Raw genomic sequence first — 20,196 nt, forward strand, 5'->3', positions numbered from 1 at the left:
TCCACTGGATGCTTCCGTTTCTCTTAGATTCTCAGCAGTGAGAACAGTAGGTAAAGTTTGTATATTTTTAATTTTTAACACATAATTAGATTGCTTTCTGAAAATGGCTGTGATAATCTACATTTCTAAGAACAATAAATGAGATGTTTCCCTTCATATTATCACCATCAACAAGCACAGAGTTCTTATCTTCAGTCTGATGAGCATAAAATATATCTCATTACTTTAATTATATTTCTCTGACTAAGTCTAAATATCTCCAAGTTTGTGGACCAATTTTTCTTCAGTCGAATACCTTTTAATATTTTTCATCTGAGTGGTTTTTTCTTATTAACTTGTAAGTTTCCTTTATTTACGGTGATTTGTTTTATTCTACAGTTAAAATAATTGATATGCAGCAAAATGCCCATCTTTTCTTTTACAGTTTCTGGGTTTCCAGTCTTAAGATGGTTTCCCTTGCCCTTAAACTACACATGTAGATGCTTTCCTCCAAAAATTCTAATCATTTTACAAATTTTTAATCTACTTGATGTTCATTTGTATACACTGTATGTGACAGAGGACAGGCTTAACTACATGGTATACATAGTTGATAGAAATCAGTTGTACCGAATACCCTTTATTATATACCTGTCCAAATTATAACCTTGTCATGTGTAAAAATATTCATATAATTCTGAACTTGATATGCTGCTCTCCTGAACTGTTTGTCTACACAATATCACTCTGATACGACTTTACACTGGCTGTAAAGCATTTTCTGCTACCAAACAATACAACTGTCTCTCGCCACTTTAAAAACCATTTTTCTAAGTGTTTTTTCAAGCATGGTTTTCATATAAAGTTTGTGAAAATTTTGACCAATGAAAAAAACTATCAGGATTCGAATCAAATTGCATTAAATTCATATTTTAGTTTTTATATAATTTAACTTTCTGCTTTAAAATAGAATTCACTATGCTTTTCCATTTGCTCAGAAACTATTTTATGTTTTTCAAGAAGATATCCATCACTTTCTTCACAATCCCATGCACTTCCTGTTAAGGTTTATGTTCAGTATTTGTTGTTTGGTCACTAAGTCATGTCTGACTCTTTGCAACCCCATGGACTGTAGCCCACAATGCCTCTCTATCCATGGGACTCCCCAGTCAAGAATACTGGAGTGGGTTATTTCCTCCTCCAGGGGATCTTCCCAACTCAGGGATCAAACCCATGTCTCCTGAATTGGTAGGCAGATTCTTTACCGCTCAGCCACCAGTGAAGCCTCGTGTTCAGTATTACCACTATTTAAAATGAAACCTCTCCCCCTTCAATTATTTCTAGTGTAAAGTCCCTACTTGCCACAATAGGGGAAAGTTAATGCATTTTATATACTTACCTTAAATTCAGCCATCTCACAAAATTCTTTTAAGTCTAATAGGTTCTTTTGGTTGGGAGGTTAATTTATGGGAGTTTCTCACTACTTCTAAATACAAAAATCATGTCACCTAGGAGTTGTCTCTGCTTCAAAAGCTTTAAGAGTTCTCATTCTCTTGTCTTATTTGCGACCCTCCCATTTATGATACATAATAATGGTAACAAGTTGACATATCTAGATAGTTTTCTATTTTAACTAAAATCACATTAGTGTTTGTAATTTACTACTGTTTTTTGTTAAACAGTCTATTATATTTAAGAGGTTCTCTTCTACCTCTGTTTTACATAGGGTTTTTGTAATGAGGATTAGCTGCTGGATTTTTCAAACCCCTTTTCACCGTCCTTTGATATATCATAAGACTTGTTGGCTAATTGATAGAGCCATATATTGTCTTGGAACCACTCCTACTTTTCATAATAAATTCCATTTCGTCTTGGCATATCATTCTTCTGATATACTTCTGGATTCTATTTGTCAATATTTAAAAAGTTCTGAAATCTACAGTCATATGTCATATGAGAGATTAGTGTAGTGTGCTTTTTTGTTTTATATTTATTAGGTTTAAGTATTAAAATTATGATAGGTTCATAAAATGAATTTGAGAGCTACCCAACATTTTAAAAATATGCACTCCCTGGATCTAGCAAATCTTTTAGGGATTTACCTTAACAAAATGATGGTCCGTGTGCTCAGAGGTATAATGAGGTTCAGCACAGTACTGTTTATAACAGTTAAAAAAAAAGTGAACCCAAAATCTCCCAAGGGGGAAAAAAATTAACAGCTTTATAAAATGAAACCCACTATAAGCCTCTTATACACATGTGTGCATTTACACATATGCATAAATCTATTTGTCTTCCTATCTACCTATCCAGATTTACTTTTTCCCTTCAGTTATAAGTCATCTTCTGTTTAGTCTCTCTTTTTTCCCTGTAACTACATAACCAGGGGACCACATATTACATAATGCCAAATGCAAGCTTTAATTAGCCACTGAGACTGTTACTACTTTCTGTTGTGTTTTATCTATGAGCTCCTTCTTCTTATCTTTTATATAAATTGTGCCTCATATAAGCATAATATGAATACAACTACTGTTCAATTGACTTCCCTGGTGGCTCAGACAGTAAAGCGTTTGTCTACAATGCAGGAGACCTGGGTTTGATCCCTGGGTCGGGAAGATCCCCTGGAGAAGGAAATGGCAATCCACTCCAGTACTATTGCCTGGAAATCCCATGAACAGAGGAGCCTGGTAGGCTACAGTCCATGGGGTCACAAAGAGTCGGACACGACTGAGCAGCCTCACTTTCACTGTTCAATTATTAGTAACTTTAAACCAAAAAATGAAAAATAAGAATGCTAGTGACTTTTTGTGGCTCTTCTTTGCTTAGCGATTCCAACTTGCACTTTGGAAAGAAAGGATTTAATAATTGCTAAATACTAAGTTACTCACATGAACAACTGCAGAATTCCAAAGTAACCAAATTATGACATAAATCTTACTAATATATATTCTAGATTTTGGATTAACATAGGATTGATATTTTCCCTATAAAAAACAATAAGGTAGATTTAAAGCAATTATCTTACAAAAGCTTAAAATAATTACATTTGAGTATTTTTAAAAGGGACTTTTTGCTAACAGCATTATTGGTCTCAACAAAAGAAACTACATTTTCAATTATTTTGCCCCTAATTGGCTATGGTTAAAATAAACACTTAAAAATTTTTTTTAAACATACCACCTTACAATTCTTGCAGGATACATTAACCATTATAAGTGAAATAAAGAATAGCGGATCCTGTGTTTATATGAAACGTACATACCTGATCTTCATAACCTTCAATTTTTACTGGGGTAAACTGGTCCAAGTTATATTGTGCAAATGCACTAAAAAAGAAAAAAGTCGGTTATTTAAAATTATGTATTTAATGCTCTTAAAAAAATCACAAGCAATTCACTTGTCAATAAAAGTCTCCTGCACTGCACATGACAAGTTAAATAAAACTGTAATTCTCCACTATTGATCTTATATTAGGTATATATTATATAGATACGGCTTTATAAAAACTGATGAATGACATCCAGCTTTCAATATTTAGCTAGTATAGGCTCACTTATCACATCCACAAAAAGACGGGTTTGAACTAGATGAATTCCAAAGTTCCTTCTAGTTCAGAAAACACTCCATTTACCCACTCATCATCCATGCAAATATTTAGGTGTTAAGCACTCTATTAGACACACTGAAACCAGTAATTTCTCTGCCCCTACAGCCCAATCACCCATTTCTAAGTCACCTGTTCCTGTAGTTAAGATATTTTTATGCCCTTTACTCTGAGTCACTCATATCTTTTACTTTTCACCATGTATTTTCACTAATTTCTTTTATCTATTATTCAAATTCTGTTCATTATTTAAATGCAGCTCAAAACCATCTCTCTAAATAGAAATTTTAAATTTCTTCCTTTGGGCTCCAAAGGCCTTTGATATTGGGCTCCAATATGCCTCTATACTTTCTTCAGTTGGCTAGAAACTGAACATGTCTGACTCCCCACTGAGAAATCCCTAAGAGGTTTATTTGTCTCATCATCACAGTAAAGTCTGGTATTCACACATCTGTTAGTTAAAAGGCTATTTCTGGATATTTCAAAGTTTTCTAGATTTAGGAGTACCAAGTCTTAAGTATGCCTAATTTTACTATGAAATATACTGAATTTATGCCTTTTAGCAAAGATGTCCAATTAAAACCACTTTTTAAGAAAACCCATGTTTCTTCCCCCTTACAAAAAGACAGAAATTTCTCAAAACTAAATTTAAAAAAAATTAAGAGTTAAAGCAATAGGAAAAAGGCAGAAGGTGGGAAAGAAGTACAGAGAAAGAGATTGCTTATATTAAAGAAATTCAATATCAAAAAATGAAATTGAAGCAGCAACAGGACTATGGCTATGCACTTACTCTGATGAAACTGCCGCTAGGCTACATTCTAAATGTTTTTATAATGCTTTCCAAACTTATGTTATATAGCTCTGGACAGTCTCAAGGACAGGTGATACATTAACTTTTGAGGATGAAACCAGGTTTGGAGATACTTCAAAAGTAATTCAGAATCAAGGGAACAATGAGGTGGGGGTAACATGATATTTGTTTGAAAATTTTTTCATAGGACAGTATAAATCAGAGTAATATAGTTCTAAAGTCAATCAATGATTTAAAGTGTATTTCTGTACTTTACAGATAACCTCAGAAATCTGCAAAATGAATTTGAATAAACACCTTTGAGAAATTCTGTACAAAGATTACAAATGAAGTCAACAAAAAGAATCAATACTTTCTCTCCTTATTCATCTAGTTAGCAATCATTTACTGCAACTATAACCACACACAAGAAAAACTGACGTTTCTACTCAAAGTTTTGATGTTTTTGAAGTCATAAACATCTTGTTTTTATCACTAGGTACTGATTTCCTCAAAGACTAATCTTAAAAAATTAGAATATCAGGCATTTAATGTATATACCTCTTAAAACATGGACCAGGACATCCTGTCCCTGAAATTTGGTTTATAACAGAAGAGAAATATAGCTCACATTCCAAGGAAATTCAATTTATTTAAAAGTAACAAACATCACATAAATACTCCTTTGGATAAATAAAATTTCAATGCTTTCATCATACTTTATTCAAATGTATGACTATTTCATACCACTTATATAATTATGAATATTTTTGTGACCTTCATTAAACTTTATTCTGCACAGGAAAAACTTCTTTCAACAAATCAAGTTTCTTATTTCCTTAACTTAAAAAAAATTCACTAATTTTTGCACCTACATTAAACAACCCACATTTATTTACCACAGAAAACTCAAGAGGAAACAATTACTCTGAGAAGTACTATTGTTAACAGGTCATGAACAATGTACATTTCCTTTACTTTTTTAAGACTTTTGTCAACATGCTATATGCTATAAGAAAGAAAATAAATTTTACTTGGATATATAATTTAAAAGGTTTAAAGAACTTAGGAATAAGAGAGGCCATTCACTCAGAAACTAATAACTGAAGTCAAAGATATCAAGTAAACTGATTTCTATTAAGCACGTCAATCATTAACAGGGGTGGAAGCAACCCAAATGTCCACTGACAGGTGAATGGAAAAACAAAATGTTTATCCATTTTTTTATCCACAAAACACACACACAGCAAGTGTTAAAAAGGAAGGATGTTTTAACATGCTCCAACACAGGAGAACTTTGAAGACATTCTGTTAACTAGAATAAACCAGTTACAAAAGGACAAATACTGTATGATTCCAGTTATAAGAGGTATCTGGGGAAGTCAAATTCATACAGAAAATAGAATATAATTCCCAGGAGCTAAGAGGAGGGGAGAATGGGAAATTGTAGTTTCAATTTGAGAAAATTTAAAAAAAGTTCTGGAAATGGATGGTGGTGATGGTTATACAAAATGTGTATGTACTTAATGTCAAAGAACTGTGTGCTTAAAAAACATTAAAAAGTTAAACTTTATATTAGGTATATTTTTCCCACAATAAAAAATAATATATAAACATTGCTATTAAAAGATAACAGGGCATAAAAGACCCCTAACAGCTAGTACAATCTTGAGAATGAGGAATAGAGCTGGAAGAATCATGCTTTCATATTCCAGAGTTATACAACTGGGTTGATCAAAAGGTTTGTTTGGGTTTTTCCATAAGATGTTAAGGAAAAACACAAATGAACCTTTGGGCCAATCTAATTCAAAGCTACAGTAATCAAAACAGTATGGTGCTGACACAAAACAGACATACAGATCAATGGAACAGAGGAGAGAACCCAGAAATAAATCCACATACTTATGTTCAATTAATCTATGACAAAAAAAGGCAAGAAATTCAATGGAGAAAAGACAGTCTCTTCAGAAAGTGGTGTGGGAAAACTGGACAGCGACATGGAAAACAATAAAATCTGAACATTCTCTAATACCATATATGAAAATAAACTCTACCAGCCCCAACTGTAAGACTGGAAATCATAAAACGCCTAGAGGAAAACATAGACAACACTCTTTGATATACATCGCAACTAGTTTTCAATCCATCTCCTAAAGCAAAGTAAATAAAAGGAACCTAATTAAACTTAAAACATTTTGCACAGCACAGGAAACCATCAACAAAACAAAAAGACAAAATAATGAACAGGAAAAAATATTTGCAAATGATATATAACTGATAAGGAATTAATATCCAGAATATATAAAAAGTTGATACAAATCACAATTAAAAAAAACAAACCACCTGATTAAAAAATAGGCAGAAGAACTGAACAGACCTTCTTCCAAAGAGGACATACAGAAGATCAACAGGCAAATGAAAAAATGTTCAACATTACTAATCATTAGGGAAATGTAAATCAAAACCAAAGTGAGATATCACTTCACACCTGTCAGAACCGCTAGTATCCAAAAGAACATAAATAACAAATGCTAGAAAGGATGTGGAGAAAAGGGAACCCCCCTACACTGTTGGTGGGAGTGTAAATCGGTGTAACCACAGTGAAGAACAATATGGAGCTTTCTCAAAAAACTAAAAACAGAACTGCTTTATGACCCAGCAATTCCAGTCCTTCGTTTATATTGGAAGAAAACGAAAAAACTACTTCAAAAGGATACTTGCACCTCAATGTTCATAGCAGAATTATTTACAATTGCCAAGATATGGAAGCAATCTAAGTGTCCACCAACAGATGAATGGATAAAGAAGAAGTAGGTAAATATGTACTATGGGATACTACACAGCCATAAAAAATACTGAATTTTTGCCACTTCCAACATCGGTGGACATGGAGAGCATTTATGCTAAGTGAAATAAGTCAGAGGGAAACAAGTATTGTATGGTATCACTTATATGTATAATCTAAAAATAGGACAAACTAGTGAATATAACAAAAAAGAAACAGACTCACAGATATGGAGAACAAACTAGTGGTTATCAGTGGGGAGAGTGAAAGGGGGTAGGCCAAGAAAAGGGCAGGGGATTAAGAAGCACAAACTATTATGTATAAAATAAATAAGCTACAAGGATGTATTGTACAACAGGGAATATAGTCAGCATTTTGTAGTAATCACTCATGGACTATAGTTTTAAAAAGCTGTGAATTATTATGCTGTACACCTATAACATATGTAATATTATATATCAACTATACTTCAATTTAAAAAGTGGGGAAAAGATAATAGGAATTTAAATCAGAAATGTCTAGAAGTCTGTTGAACCTCCACCTTCATTAGAATTAACTCTAAAAAGCAAATTTATTTGATAAAGCCTTCAAACATTACAAAAAAAAAAATTAGAACAAAATTTCCCCATTAGTCAAGATTACACATTCTGGTAGTATTCTAAGATGAAAGTAGGTGGCTGTATGGATACTGAACACTTTGTAAGGCATCTTAAAGTTTAATTTCATCATTTTCCAATGAGTAAAGAAGTTAGTTAAAATATGGGTCCACAGGCCTTATTCAAGAAAGTGAGAGAAGAAAATAAAACAAATTATCTCTCTGAAATCTTAAGATAGTTGTGACGTCATGATTGTGGTCACTGGTCCAAAGATGACATACTAAGATTTAGAACTGCTTAGTGATTCTTTGGAGAAGGCGATGGCACCCCATTCCAGTACTCTTGCCTGGAAAATCCCATGGATGGAGGAGCCTGGTGGGCTACAGTCCACGGGGCTGCGAAGAGTCGGACACGACTGAGCGTCTTCACTTTGACTTTTCACTTTCATGCACTGGAGAAGGAAATGGCAACCCACTCCACTGTTCTTGCCTGGAGAATCCTAGGGTCGGGGCAGCCTGGTGGGCTGCCGTCAGTGGGGTCGCACAGAGTCGGATACAACTGAAGCGATTTACCAGCAGCAGCAGCAGTGATTCTTTGAATCACTCACAAATCTAGTAAATACTTATTAAGTAAGCATTTGTCAGATACTGTGTTAGGTATTTATGGACAAATAAGTTCCTAACCCTCAAAAATCTAGTTTTTAAATTGGAGTACAGTTGATCTGTAATATTTCAGGTGTACAGCAAAGTGATTCAGTAATACAAACATATACATTCTTTTTCAGATTCTTTCCCACTACAGGTTATGATAAGATATTGACTATAGATCCCTGTGTTATATGGTAGTCGGTCCTTCTCAAATATCTATTAGGATCAAGCATTTAATAAAAAGTTAAGCTTGCATAAAATTGAAAGTATCACGATTTCAAAAATCAAAGTTTCTAAAATAATTTTATCCAACTGTGCAAATGTCAAAATGTAGTATTAAGTATTGGTATTAAGTATATAAGTCACACACAATGAATACAGAGTTTCATGTATAAGTCGTGTCTCTATATTCCTCTGTGGTCAAAATATTTCTCTTCTAATCTAGTACATATATATGAACTTGATGTACATGTATCTGTTTCATGGATTAGTACCTAAAAATCCCTTTAAAAGTTTTTCCCATGTCACTTTAATTATGTTAATATAATACATAATACTTACTGGGCTGCTCCTTCCCTGAGAAGATTATCATTATTAAGTAGTAACCGAACATCTGCAAAACAAACATTATGTTTTCAGTATTACTATTTTCCTATACTTGAAATTTCTATGGACTGAATTTATTTTAGTCATGTATTAGCCTCCTAAACACCCCTCAAAATATGTACAGAAGATCAAAATATTACTGTGATGACCAAAATAACCACGGAAACACATCATGGTGTTAATAAGAAAAGAAAAGATTTTGGAAAGGAAATAGGAGATGGAATGAATAAAAATGTGTTATTTCAAATGCAGGCAGACTGAGACTGTAACCAGCTATACCTGTAACTTTCTTCTTTGTGTCTCCAAAGAATAAAGTGAAGATAAGCTACACCAAAAAGATGATGTGAACAGATCTGCAAAAGATTGAGGACTATGCCTCTTAGTGTGACAATACTATCATGAATCTCAAAGGAATCTGCTTTATGGAAAAAGTGATTAAAACAAGAAACAGCTTGTGAACACAGTACAGATGTAGGCTTTCTGTTTCTCAAACATTCTCATATTCAACAACAGATGAATGTGTTTAGTGGGATACGGATAACTACTTTACTTGAGTAATCTCATTTTGTTTGTTGGTTCTTAACTTTGTCCTAATTTTAGACTCAACTATGCAGACATGTATCTATTAATCGTTAAAACAAAACTAAAACTAAAACTTTTAGTTGGGAAAAAAAAAAAAAAAATCACAAAATTTCACCAGAAACCAAACAAAATTCTATTCTAGTCTTGGTATATTTTCTTTCATTATTTTCCCTACACACTTGGCTATTGTACATAATTGCTATCATAAAATATACATATAACAAAGTATCCTAATTTTTTCATTAAATGAAAATAACACAAATAACTTAAGAAATTAAGTGTTAAATACAACACAGACAATAGTTCTTATAAATAGTGTAAAATTGGGCTTCTAGTAGATATAATGTAGATATGCATTCATCAACATGGAAATAAATATACAATAAACAGGAAAGAGAAAACTCATCATGTATAGTACTACCCTTATGTAATGTTATATACATGAGTATGAACTGAGAAACGTTTTAAGTATTTTATTCAAACAGTGAAGAAGAGAGGGTAGAATTCTGTGTGATTCTAGATTCTCTTCTGCACTTTAGAAATTTTAGAATGACTACAAATCAATAAAAATATAAAGTTATTCCAAAGGAAAAAATACTGCCTATTCACATACCTCTTTTCAGCAGTAGGTCACAATTAAAAAAAAAAAATCTCTTTGACTAACCACTAATATAAATCCAATTTAATTTCTAAATTAACTGATTTTAAACAATGGAAGCTTCTGCCTAAAAAACTAAAACAAAGATATTCACAAAGTAAACTGGCAATTCTACTTGACACATATGATTCCTGTATCTTCAGTATTTAAAGCACAAGCATTAACAGTGGTTTTGCACAGTAGTGTCTCTTCTCCCATTTAAATCGGAAAATAATTTAAAAGCAGAATCTATTGACCCTGTTATCTTTACTCTGGAAAAAAAAAGTTCAAACTTTTATCATATGTAGAATACAATGAAAGAAACAGAGAAGAATTTGAATAAAATAAAAACTACTCTTAAGGGATGTGGTTTGGTGGGAGTCTAAAAAAACAAAGAACAGTATACATTTCAGAGCTCCTGCCCAGATAACACATCAGTTCCAGAAAACTAAGACCAAAAATCTATGTGGGGAAACAGCATTTGGGAAGCACTAATTTGACAAGATTATGACTCTGCATTTCTAATCTTTGTGGAGTCCATGAAATTATTCTGATGTTAATGTTATCAACAAAAATAGCATAAAAATAATCAAATGCATATGAGATTTTTTTTCCCTTCAAATATTTAATTCCTTTTGGTTTTTTTTCCATTGGTTAGGGGTTTATTACAAACCTTCTACTAAATAGGTACACTTGATTAAATCATTGGCCATTTGTTAACACAATCTTTTTTTTTTTGGGTAATAAATTTTATTTATTTTTTATTAATTTTATTTTTTTTAAACTTTACAATATTGTATTAGTTTTGCCAAATATCGAAATGAATCCGCCACAGGTATACCTGTGTTCCCCAACCTGAACCCTCCTCCCTCCCCATACCCTCCCTCTGGGTCCCAGTGCACCAGCCCCAAGCATCCAGTATCATGCATTTAATTCCTTTTTAACACTAATATACTCTTTCAGTTAAAACCTACATATCTTGTATCTCCCACTTCCATTCCACAGCCCCAGCCTAGGCCTACTGAATGGCTTATCCTGAATGCCAAAATCTACTGGACCTCAACACAGAATGTATTAACTCAACATTAATTTCCAATGAGACTTACAAAAGCAATTTCTAGGACTCATATATTCTTCAAGGGTCTTTCTGATGAATACATTTGTAAGGCATTTAACTCAAAACAGTACGTGAAAAACTTCTCTCAGAATTATAATTTTTCTTGGCTCTGTAAATTGTACAGGAGTTTGGGAGCCACTGACTTTAGTGCAATTTCCCCCGTATCAAGCTAAATGCCAATTTTGACCCAAGGGAAAAGAGACTCTGTCTTCTTTAATGTCCCAACCATCAAACATATTAATGGGTATTTAGATTAAAAAGGCTGAATATTAAAACAGAATTTAAGCCCTACAGGAAACAAGTATTTTTGAATTCTCCCCAGCTTCCCAACTTATTGCTTCAGATTTTATAGTTATCTTGAAAGGGAGAATATTTTAACTTTCAGATTTTTCACAATATAGACTACCATTCTTCCTGAGTGTAGCTCAGTGGTTAAATTTTTAAATGCGTAACAACTGCCATATGTAACTCTATGTACTAAATCATACATTAATACAGTTTGTGGATAATTTAGGGGCTTTTTCTAGGGTATTTTAGGATTTGAAATGGTTGAGCTATTTCAAATTCTAAAAGATGATGTTGTTAAAGGGCTGCATTCAATATGACAGCAAATTTGAAAACTTAGCAGTGGCCACAAGACTCGAAAAGGTCAGTTTTCATTCCAATCTCAAAGAAGGACAATGCCAAAAAATGCTCTAACTACCACACAATTGCACTCATTTCACATGCCAGCAAGGTCATGCTCAAAATCCTCCAAGCAAGGCTTCAACAGTACGTGAACTGAGAACTTCCGGATATACGAGCTGGATTTAGAAAAAGCAGAGGAACCAGAGAACAAATTGTCAACACCTGCTGGTTCACAGAAAAAGCAAGGAAATTCCAGAGAAACATCCATCTACTTCTGTTTCACTGACTAAGCTAACGCCTTTGACTGTGTGGATCACAACAAACTGTGAAAAATTCTTAAAGACATGAGAGTACCAGATCATCATATCTGTCTCCTGAGAAGCCTGTATGCAGGACAAGAGGCAAAAGTTAGAACCGGACATGAATAATGCACTGGTTCAAAATTGGGAAAGGAGTATATAATGGCTGTATATTGTCACCCTGTTTGCAGAGTACATCATGCGAAAGGCCGCGTTGGATGAAGCACAAGCTGGAATCAAGATTGCCAAGAGAAGTATCAATAATCTCAGACATGCAAAAACCACCACCCTTACGGCAGAAAGCAAAGAGGAACTAAAGAGCCTCTTGATGAAGGTGAAAGAGGAGAGTGAAAAAGCTGACTTAAAACTGAACATTCAAAAAATGAAGATCATGGCATCTGGTCCCATCGCTTCATGGCAAACAGATGGGCAAACAATGGAAACAGTGACAGACTTTATTTTCTTGGGCTCCAAAATCACCACACATGGTGACTGCAGCCATGAAATTAAAAGACGCCTGGCTTCATGGAAGAAAACCTATGAAAAACCTGAGAGCATGTTAAAAAGCAGAGACATCACTTTGCTGACAAAGGTCTATATAGTCAAAGCTATGGTTTTTCCAGCAGACATGTATGGATGTGAGAGTTAGACATAAAGAAGGTGGTGTTGATGCTTTCGAATTGTGGTGTTTGATAAGACTCTTGAGAGTCCCTTGAACTGCAAGATCAAAGCAGTCAATCCTAAAGGAAATCAATCCTGAATATTCACTGGAGGGACTGATGCTGAAGTTGAAGCTCCAATACTTTGGTCACTGATGTGAAGACCTGACTCACTGGAAAACACCCTGATGCTAGGAAAGATTGAAGGCAAGAGAAGGGGATGACAGAGGATGAGATGGTTGGATGGCATCACCAACTCAAAGGACATGAGTTTGAGCAATCTCCGGGAGATGGTGAAGGAAAATGGAAGCCTGGCTGTGCTGTAGTCCATGGGGTTGCAAAGAGTTGAACACAACTGATTGACTGCACAACAGCAACAATTTTTGCCTAATTTTTTGACTTTCAAAACTGATCTTTTCTGAGGTGAGATTCCATTATATTTTATACTATGAATGAAAATGAATGATTAAACTTCTTAAAAAAAACAGGTTTAAATAGCTTACTGTGGAGTAGAATGGCTAAAAAATGAAACTGAATAACCCATTTAAGACCATAGTAAAGGCCAAATATTTGAAGTAGAAGTAACACATTTTTTAAAGTACTTATGGCAGCTTATTCTCAAAACTGTTTTTAAAAAGTTTTGTATAAAGATCACTACAAGCCATTTTCTGCATGACCGTTTCAATGTTTCAACCACATTGTTCTTACTGTTAAAAAGGAAGTATTTTAGAGTTTTTACAGCAACCAGGAGACTATGTTATATTTAAATTTCTCATCTATGGGTGAACAATTATAAAACTGTTTGCCATATAGTGTGAGGTTTACAGAAAGGCATACTGGTAACTGATTTATGAGCTATAACTTAAACAACAAATTTTTTTACATGTGATGTCATTTTCTAAGCAGGTGAAACAGGCATGGTGAAACAGTGTTTCTCCCTTTCTTGGCTGTTCTTATTTATCTACTAAGCTTTTCTTTAAAAGAAATACAAAAAATGCATCTCACAATTCCAAAGAATAGTTAAATTAAAATCTTCTTGTCTTTTTAAATGATTTATTCTTTTAGAGGATTAAAATTTATCAGGTACAATAATCGTATGTCATAAATATATTATATTGTAGACCTTACATAATGCAGACTGACAAACATTTTCATTGCAATTCAGAAAATACAGATTTTTCTACCCATTCTCTTTAGCTTAGATACTGGTTATGTAATTTATTCTTTAAAGAATGAGTACTGGATACATCAAGCCTTACTGTTATGAATTAAACACTCACCATTAAACACTTCATTAAATTCTCCAGGAGGAGCATGAATGATGAACTTGGCTGCTATGCGCACCTGAAACAGAAATGAAGATATAAATGTTCTATAGCATAAGCCTCTGCTAAAACAACCAAAGAACCATGTGGAATTATACTGCTTCAAAATTCTATTGAAAATGGCTTTAAGATTTTAAAGACTGACTTTTTTTTCACTCAAACACCCTAAAGTTATTACTCTTTTAATTATTTAATATAATCACAATGCATAAGCTGAATGCAGATAAACTATACATATAACGAACGCATTTAAGGATTCAAAGCTGCCTACATAGAAAGATTTTCTTATAAGCAAATTTTTCTTTTAAACTAAAATGGAAAAAAATGACCCACCAAGAAAATTTATATGTATGAAGAATTAAGAAACATTTAGGTACAACAAAAAAAAATATATGCATGTGTCTATACATGTATATATACAGATGTGTTTATCTATAAAGTCTATCTATAAAGATAGACTATAGATAGATTTTATATCTATAAATAGACTAGTCTATTTATTTTTAGACTATCTATAAAGACAGTCTATAAATTTATCTATCTATAAATTAGTAAAAAGAAGAATGTAGAGAGGAAGAAAGCATAAATTCAAAATGCTCTGAACATGACACCTGACTGAATCTTGGGAAATTTTAGCTCAAAAATAAGTGAGAGACAAATATCAATAGGTATGAAACTGAAATCTGAAACTGTTAGTCACTCAGTTGTGTCCGACTCTTTGTGACCCCATGGACTATAGCCTGCCAGGCTCCTCTGTCTGTGGCCTTCTCCACGCAAGAATGCTGGAGTGGGCTGTCATTCCCTTCTCCAGGGGACTGAACCCAGGTCTCCTGCATTGCAGGCAGATTCTTTTCTGTCTCAGCCACCAAGCACGCACCATCAACAGGTATACTGACAGACATATTTCAAGAAAATAAGGGCTATATTACAGTGATTAACACTAATGAATACATACATATATATATATATATTTTTGAAAGGTTAGATGACAAGCAAAGTATTATTATTTAGTGAAGAAATTATGAGTAATTATAATAATTTCCCAATCACTATACAATAACCTTCAACTAAGCTGATCAGTGATCTTGTCAGATATGTACATTCATGCTGCTGCTGCTGCTGCTGCTGCTAAGTCGCTTCAGTCGTGTCCAACTCTGTGAGACCCCATAGACGGCAGCCTACCAGGCTCCCCGTCCCTGGGATTCTCCAGGCAAGAACACTGGAGTGGGTTGCCATTTCCTTCTCCAGTGCGTGAAAGTGAAAAGTCAAAGTGAAGTCGCTCAGTCGTGTCCGACTCTTCGCAACCCCATGGACTGCAGCCTATCAGGTTCCTCCATCCATGGGATTTTCCAGGCAAGAGTACTGGAGTGAGTGGGGTGCCATCGCCTTCTCCGATGTACATTCATGAGTCCTACCCAACCAACTGAATTAGATTCTGGAAATGAGGCCCAGAACATACTACTGAGAGAAGCTTTCCAGGTGATTTTTAAAATACACACTCTAAGTAGTCACTGAATTAAGGGACCACACTTGGCAAAAACAAAAGCCTTATTTCATATTGTCCACTGTCACTGTTCTGATGTGGAAACTAAAAACAATGGAAAAGGAAATAGTCCTAGATCTATAAAGAAATCAAATTTATTGTTAAAAGCATTTCAACAAACAAAAACTTCAGGTTTTCTTCTAACAGGTATTTAAGGAAGAAATACCAATTCTATACTAATTATTTCAGAAAACAGAAGTGAAAACAACTTACAACTTTTTAAAAAAGAACAGCATTATCTTATACCAAAGACTAAAATACTATAAGAAACACAACTCAAAGACCAAAATCCTCCTGAAGGTAGATGCAAAAATCCTCTCAATAAAATATTAGCAAATTTAATCCAATTATATATAGAAAGGATAACACATCACAACCAAGTGGAGTTTATCCCGGAAATGTAGGGCTGTTTCAATATTTGAAAATAAATGTTGTAATTCATGATATCAACTGATTAAGATGAAAAGCCACAACTACCTCAACAGAAGCAGAAAATTATTTAATAACATTCAACAACCAATAATGATAAAAATTCTTAGCAAACTAAAAAGACAGTGTCTTTAATCTGATAAAAGATATTTTCAAAAAAGCCTATAGCTAACATCATCCTTAGTGGTCAAAGACTGAAAGCTCCCACCTAAAATTAGGAACAAGACAAGGATGTCTGTTCTCATCCCTCCTATTTAACATCACACTGAGAGCTCAATAAGGTAAGAAAAAGGAATGAAAGGCAATTTCATAAATAAAACTTTCTACTTGCAAACATGATTCTTTCCAATGAAAAATCCCAGGAGTCTTAAACAAATAAAGGAAAACTACTCAAAAACCTAAAAAACTTTCTTGGAGTAGGAAATGGCAACCCACTTCAGTATTCTTGCCTTGAAAATTCCATGGACAGAGGAGCCTGGCAGACTACAGTCCATGGGGTTGCAAAGAGTTAGACAAGACTAAGCAAGAGGAGCAAGCAAGAACCTATAACTTAGGTAAAAATCTAACAAAATATGTGCAAGACTAATATTCTACACAAAACTGATGAAAGAAATCAAAGAAGCTCTAAATAAACAGATATGCTGGGTTCAAGGATTGGAAGTCTCCTTATTGTAAAAATAACAATTTTCCCCAAACTATTCTACAAATTCAATGAATGCCCAATCAAGATCCAAAAAGAATTTCTTTGATACATATCAATAAGCTGATTCTAACACCAATGCTTCCTATACTATTATTTTTCTATGTTTGAAGAATCCAATGAATGCAGATTATTTTGGCTATGTATTAATACGCCCTCCCTTAAATGCAAACAAGATCAAGAAATCACTTTGATGCCCAGAACAGCCATAAACACCACCAAAGTATTAAAAAAAAATTTTTTTGCCTAGAAAATTAGAAGGAATAAATATTATTCACACCCTCAGTAGCAAATGGGCTTCCCTTGTGGCTCAGCTGATAAAGAATCTGCCTGCAATGTGAGAGACCTGGGTTTGATCCCTGGGTTGGGAAGATCCCCTGCAGAAGGAAAAGGCTACCCATTCCAGTATTCTGGCCTGGAGAATTCCATGGATTGTTTAGTACATGGACTGTATAGTCCATGGGGTTGCAAAGAATTGGACACCACTGAGCAACTTTCACTCTCAGTAGTAAACACCAAGGAGTAATGGCAAATGGAATAGAATAGCCAAAGCAATTTTGAAAAAGAACAAAGTTGAAAAGTTCACATCACCTAAGCTACAGTCATATACAGATCATAATGGAATAGAATACAAAGCCCCAAAATAAACCCATATACCTCAGTCAATTAATCTTTGACAAAGGAGGCAAGAATATACAATGGAGAAAAGACAGTCTCTTCAGCAAGTGGTATCAGGAAAGGCACATATAAATCAATGAAGTTAGAACACTGGCTCACATCAAAACACAAAATGGCTTAAAACACATATAAACTCAAAATGGCTTACAGATTTAAGTATAAGACATGATACCATAAAACTCCTAGAAGAGAATATAGGCAAAACATTCTCTAACCTAAATCTTACCAATGTTTTCCTGGATCAGTCTCCCAAGACAAAAGAAATAAAAGCAAAAATAAAAAATGGGACCCAATCAAACTTTTATGCTTTTGCACAGCAAAGGAAACCATAAATAAAACGAAAAAACATCCTATTTGGGAGAAAATATTTGCAAATGATGTGACCAATAAGGGCTTCGTTTCCAAAATATAATATAAACATCTCATACAACAACAACACAACTGAATCAAAAAATGGGCAGAAAACCTAAACAGACATTTCTCCAAGAAAGACATACAGATGACCAACAGACACATGAAAAGATTCTCAACATCGCTAATTATTAGAGAAATGCAAATCAAAATTACAGTGAGGTAACAACCACCTCACACGTCAGAATGGCCACTGTTAAAAAATCTACAAATAATAGATGCTGAGGAGAGGGTGTGCAGAAAAGGGAACCCTCCTACACTGCTGGTGGGACTGTAAATTGATGCAGCCACTATGGAAAACAGCACAGAAGTTCCTTAAAAAAAACTAAAAATAGAGCTGTCAAAGAACCTCAGTCCTACTCCTGGGTATGTATCTGAACAAAACTATAACTGAAAATGATACATACACCCCCGAGTTCATAGCAGCACTACTCACAATAGCCAATACATGGAAGCAGCCTAAACGTCCATCAACAGCTGAATGGATAAAGATGTGTGTACCACAAGTACTATTCAGCCATAAAAAAAGACTGAAATAATGTCATTTGTAGCAACACAGACGGACCCAGAGACTACCATACTAAGGAAAGGAAGTCAGAAAGACAAATACCATAGAATATCACTTATATGTAGAATCTAAAATATGACACCAGTGAACATACCTACAAACAAAAACAGACTCCAAATACAGAGCAGATTTGTGGTTTTGGGGGCACCAGGCAAGGACGGATTGGGAGTTTGGGATTAGGAGTTGCAAACTACTATATATAAGATGCACAAACAGCAAGGTCCTACTGCAGAACACAAGGAACTAACTATATACAATATCCTGTAATAAACCACAATGAAAAATAAAAATATAATAATAAAAAGTATTAAAAAAAGTTACAGTCTTTAAGATAGCATGGTATTGGCAAAGGGATAGATAATGAATGGAATAGAGCTGGACAGCCAAAAAATATATCTCACATGTACATAGCCAAATGATTTTTGACAAAGGTACAAAGGCAATTCAATGTTGAAAAATAACTGTTCAACAAATGATATCCAAACAATTAGATATGCATGAGCAAAAAATACACTGCAATGTAAACCTGACTCCTTACCAAAAAAAATTACCTCAAAATGGATCATAGCTCTAAATGAAAAATATAGAAATTAACAAAAATTAAAAGGAAACAGAAGAAAAACCTTCATGACCTGGGGTTAGGCAAAAAGTTACTAGACGTGACACTAAAACCACTATCCATTAAAAAAGCTGACAAAAAAAAAAAAGCTGGACTTTACATTAAAAAAGCTGGACTTTACTGAAATTAACAACTTATGCTCTGTTATCAATGCTAAAAAAACGGAAGAAGAATTGATGCTTTCAAACTGTGGTTTTGGAGAAGACTTGAGAGTCCCTTGGACTGCAAGGAGATCAAAGCAGTCAATCCTAAAGGAAAACAATCCTGGATATTAATTGAAGCAACTTGATGTTGAAGCTGAAGTTCCAATACTTTGGCCACCTGGTGCAAAGAGCAGACTCACTGGAAAACACCCTGATGGTGGGAAAGACTGAAGGCAGGAGGAGAAGGGAATGAGAGGACAAGATGATTGGATGGCATGACTGACTCAATGGACATGAGTTTGAGCTAACTCTGGGAGATGGTGAACGACAGAGAAGCCTAGCGTGCTGCAATACATGGGGTTGCAAAGAGTCGGACACAACTGAGCTACTGAACAATAACAACAAAAGAATGAAAAGACAAGCTATAAATTGGAGTGTGTGTTAGTAGCTCAGTCATATCCGACTCTTTGCCACCCCATGGATTGTACCCTGCCAGGCTCCTCTGTTCATGGAATGCTCCATGCAAGAATACTGGAGTGGGTTGCCATTCCCTTCTCCAGGGGATCTTCCTGACCTAGGGATCGAACCCTGGTCTCCTGCATTACAAGTAGATTCTTTACCATCTGCTGCTACTGCTGCTGCTAAGTTGCTTCAGTCGTGTCTGACTCTGTGCGACCCCAGAGACGGCAGCCCACCAGGCTCCCCTGTCCCTGGGATTCTCCAGGCAAGAACACTGGAGTGGGTTGCCATTTCCTTCTCCAATGCATGAAAGTGAAAAGTCAAAGTGAAGTTGCTCAGTCGTGTCCGACTCTTAGCGACCCCATGGACTGCAGCCTACCAGGCTCCTTC

The 20,196-nt window shown here is 34.5% G+C and overlaps 1 protein-coding gene across 1 annotated transcript in view; it reads right to left on the reverse strand.

The window, feature by feature from the left end:
- CAPZA2 (capping actin protein of muscle Z-line subunit alpha 2) overlaps nt 1-20,196 on the reverse strand; it is a 56,461-nt gene that overhangs the window by 13,810 nt on the left and 22,455 nt on the right. The window contains exons 2-4 of the mRNA XM_019958724.2: nt 14,212-14,275; nt 8,966-9,017; nt 3,245-3,308 (exon numbers count right to left, since the gene is read on the reverse strand). Coding sequence (XP_019814283.1) covers nt 3,245-3,308; nt 8,966-9,017; nt 14,212-14,275 — 180 coding nt within the window. The remainder of the gene's footprint in view (nt 1-3,244; nt 3,309-8,965; nt 9,018-14,211; nt 14,276-20,196) is intronic.

Source organism: Bos indicus, chromosome 4 (genome assembly GCF_029378745.1).
Source record: "Bos indicus isolate NIAB-ARS_2022 breed Sahiwal x Tharparkar chromosome 4, NIAB-ARS_B.indTharparkar_mat_pri_1.0, whole genome shotgun sequence".
In the NCBI taxonomy this organism is placed as follows: domain Eukaryota; kingdom Metazoa; phylum Chordata; class Mammalia; order Artiodactyla; family Bovidae; genus Bos; species Bos indicus.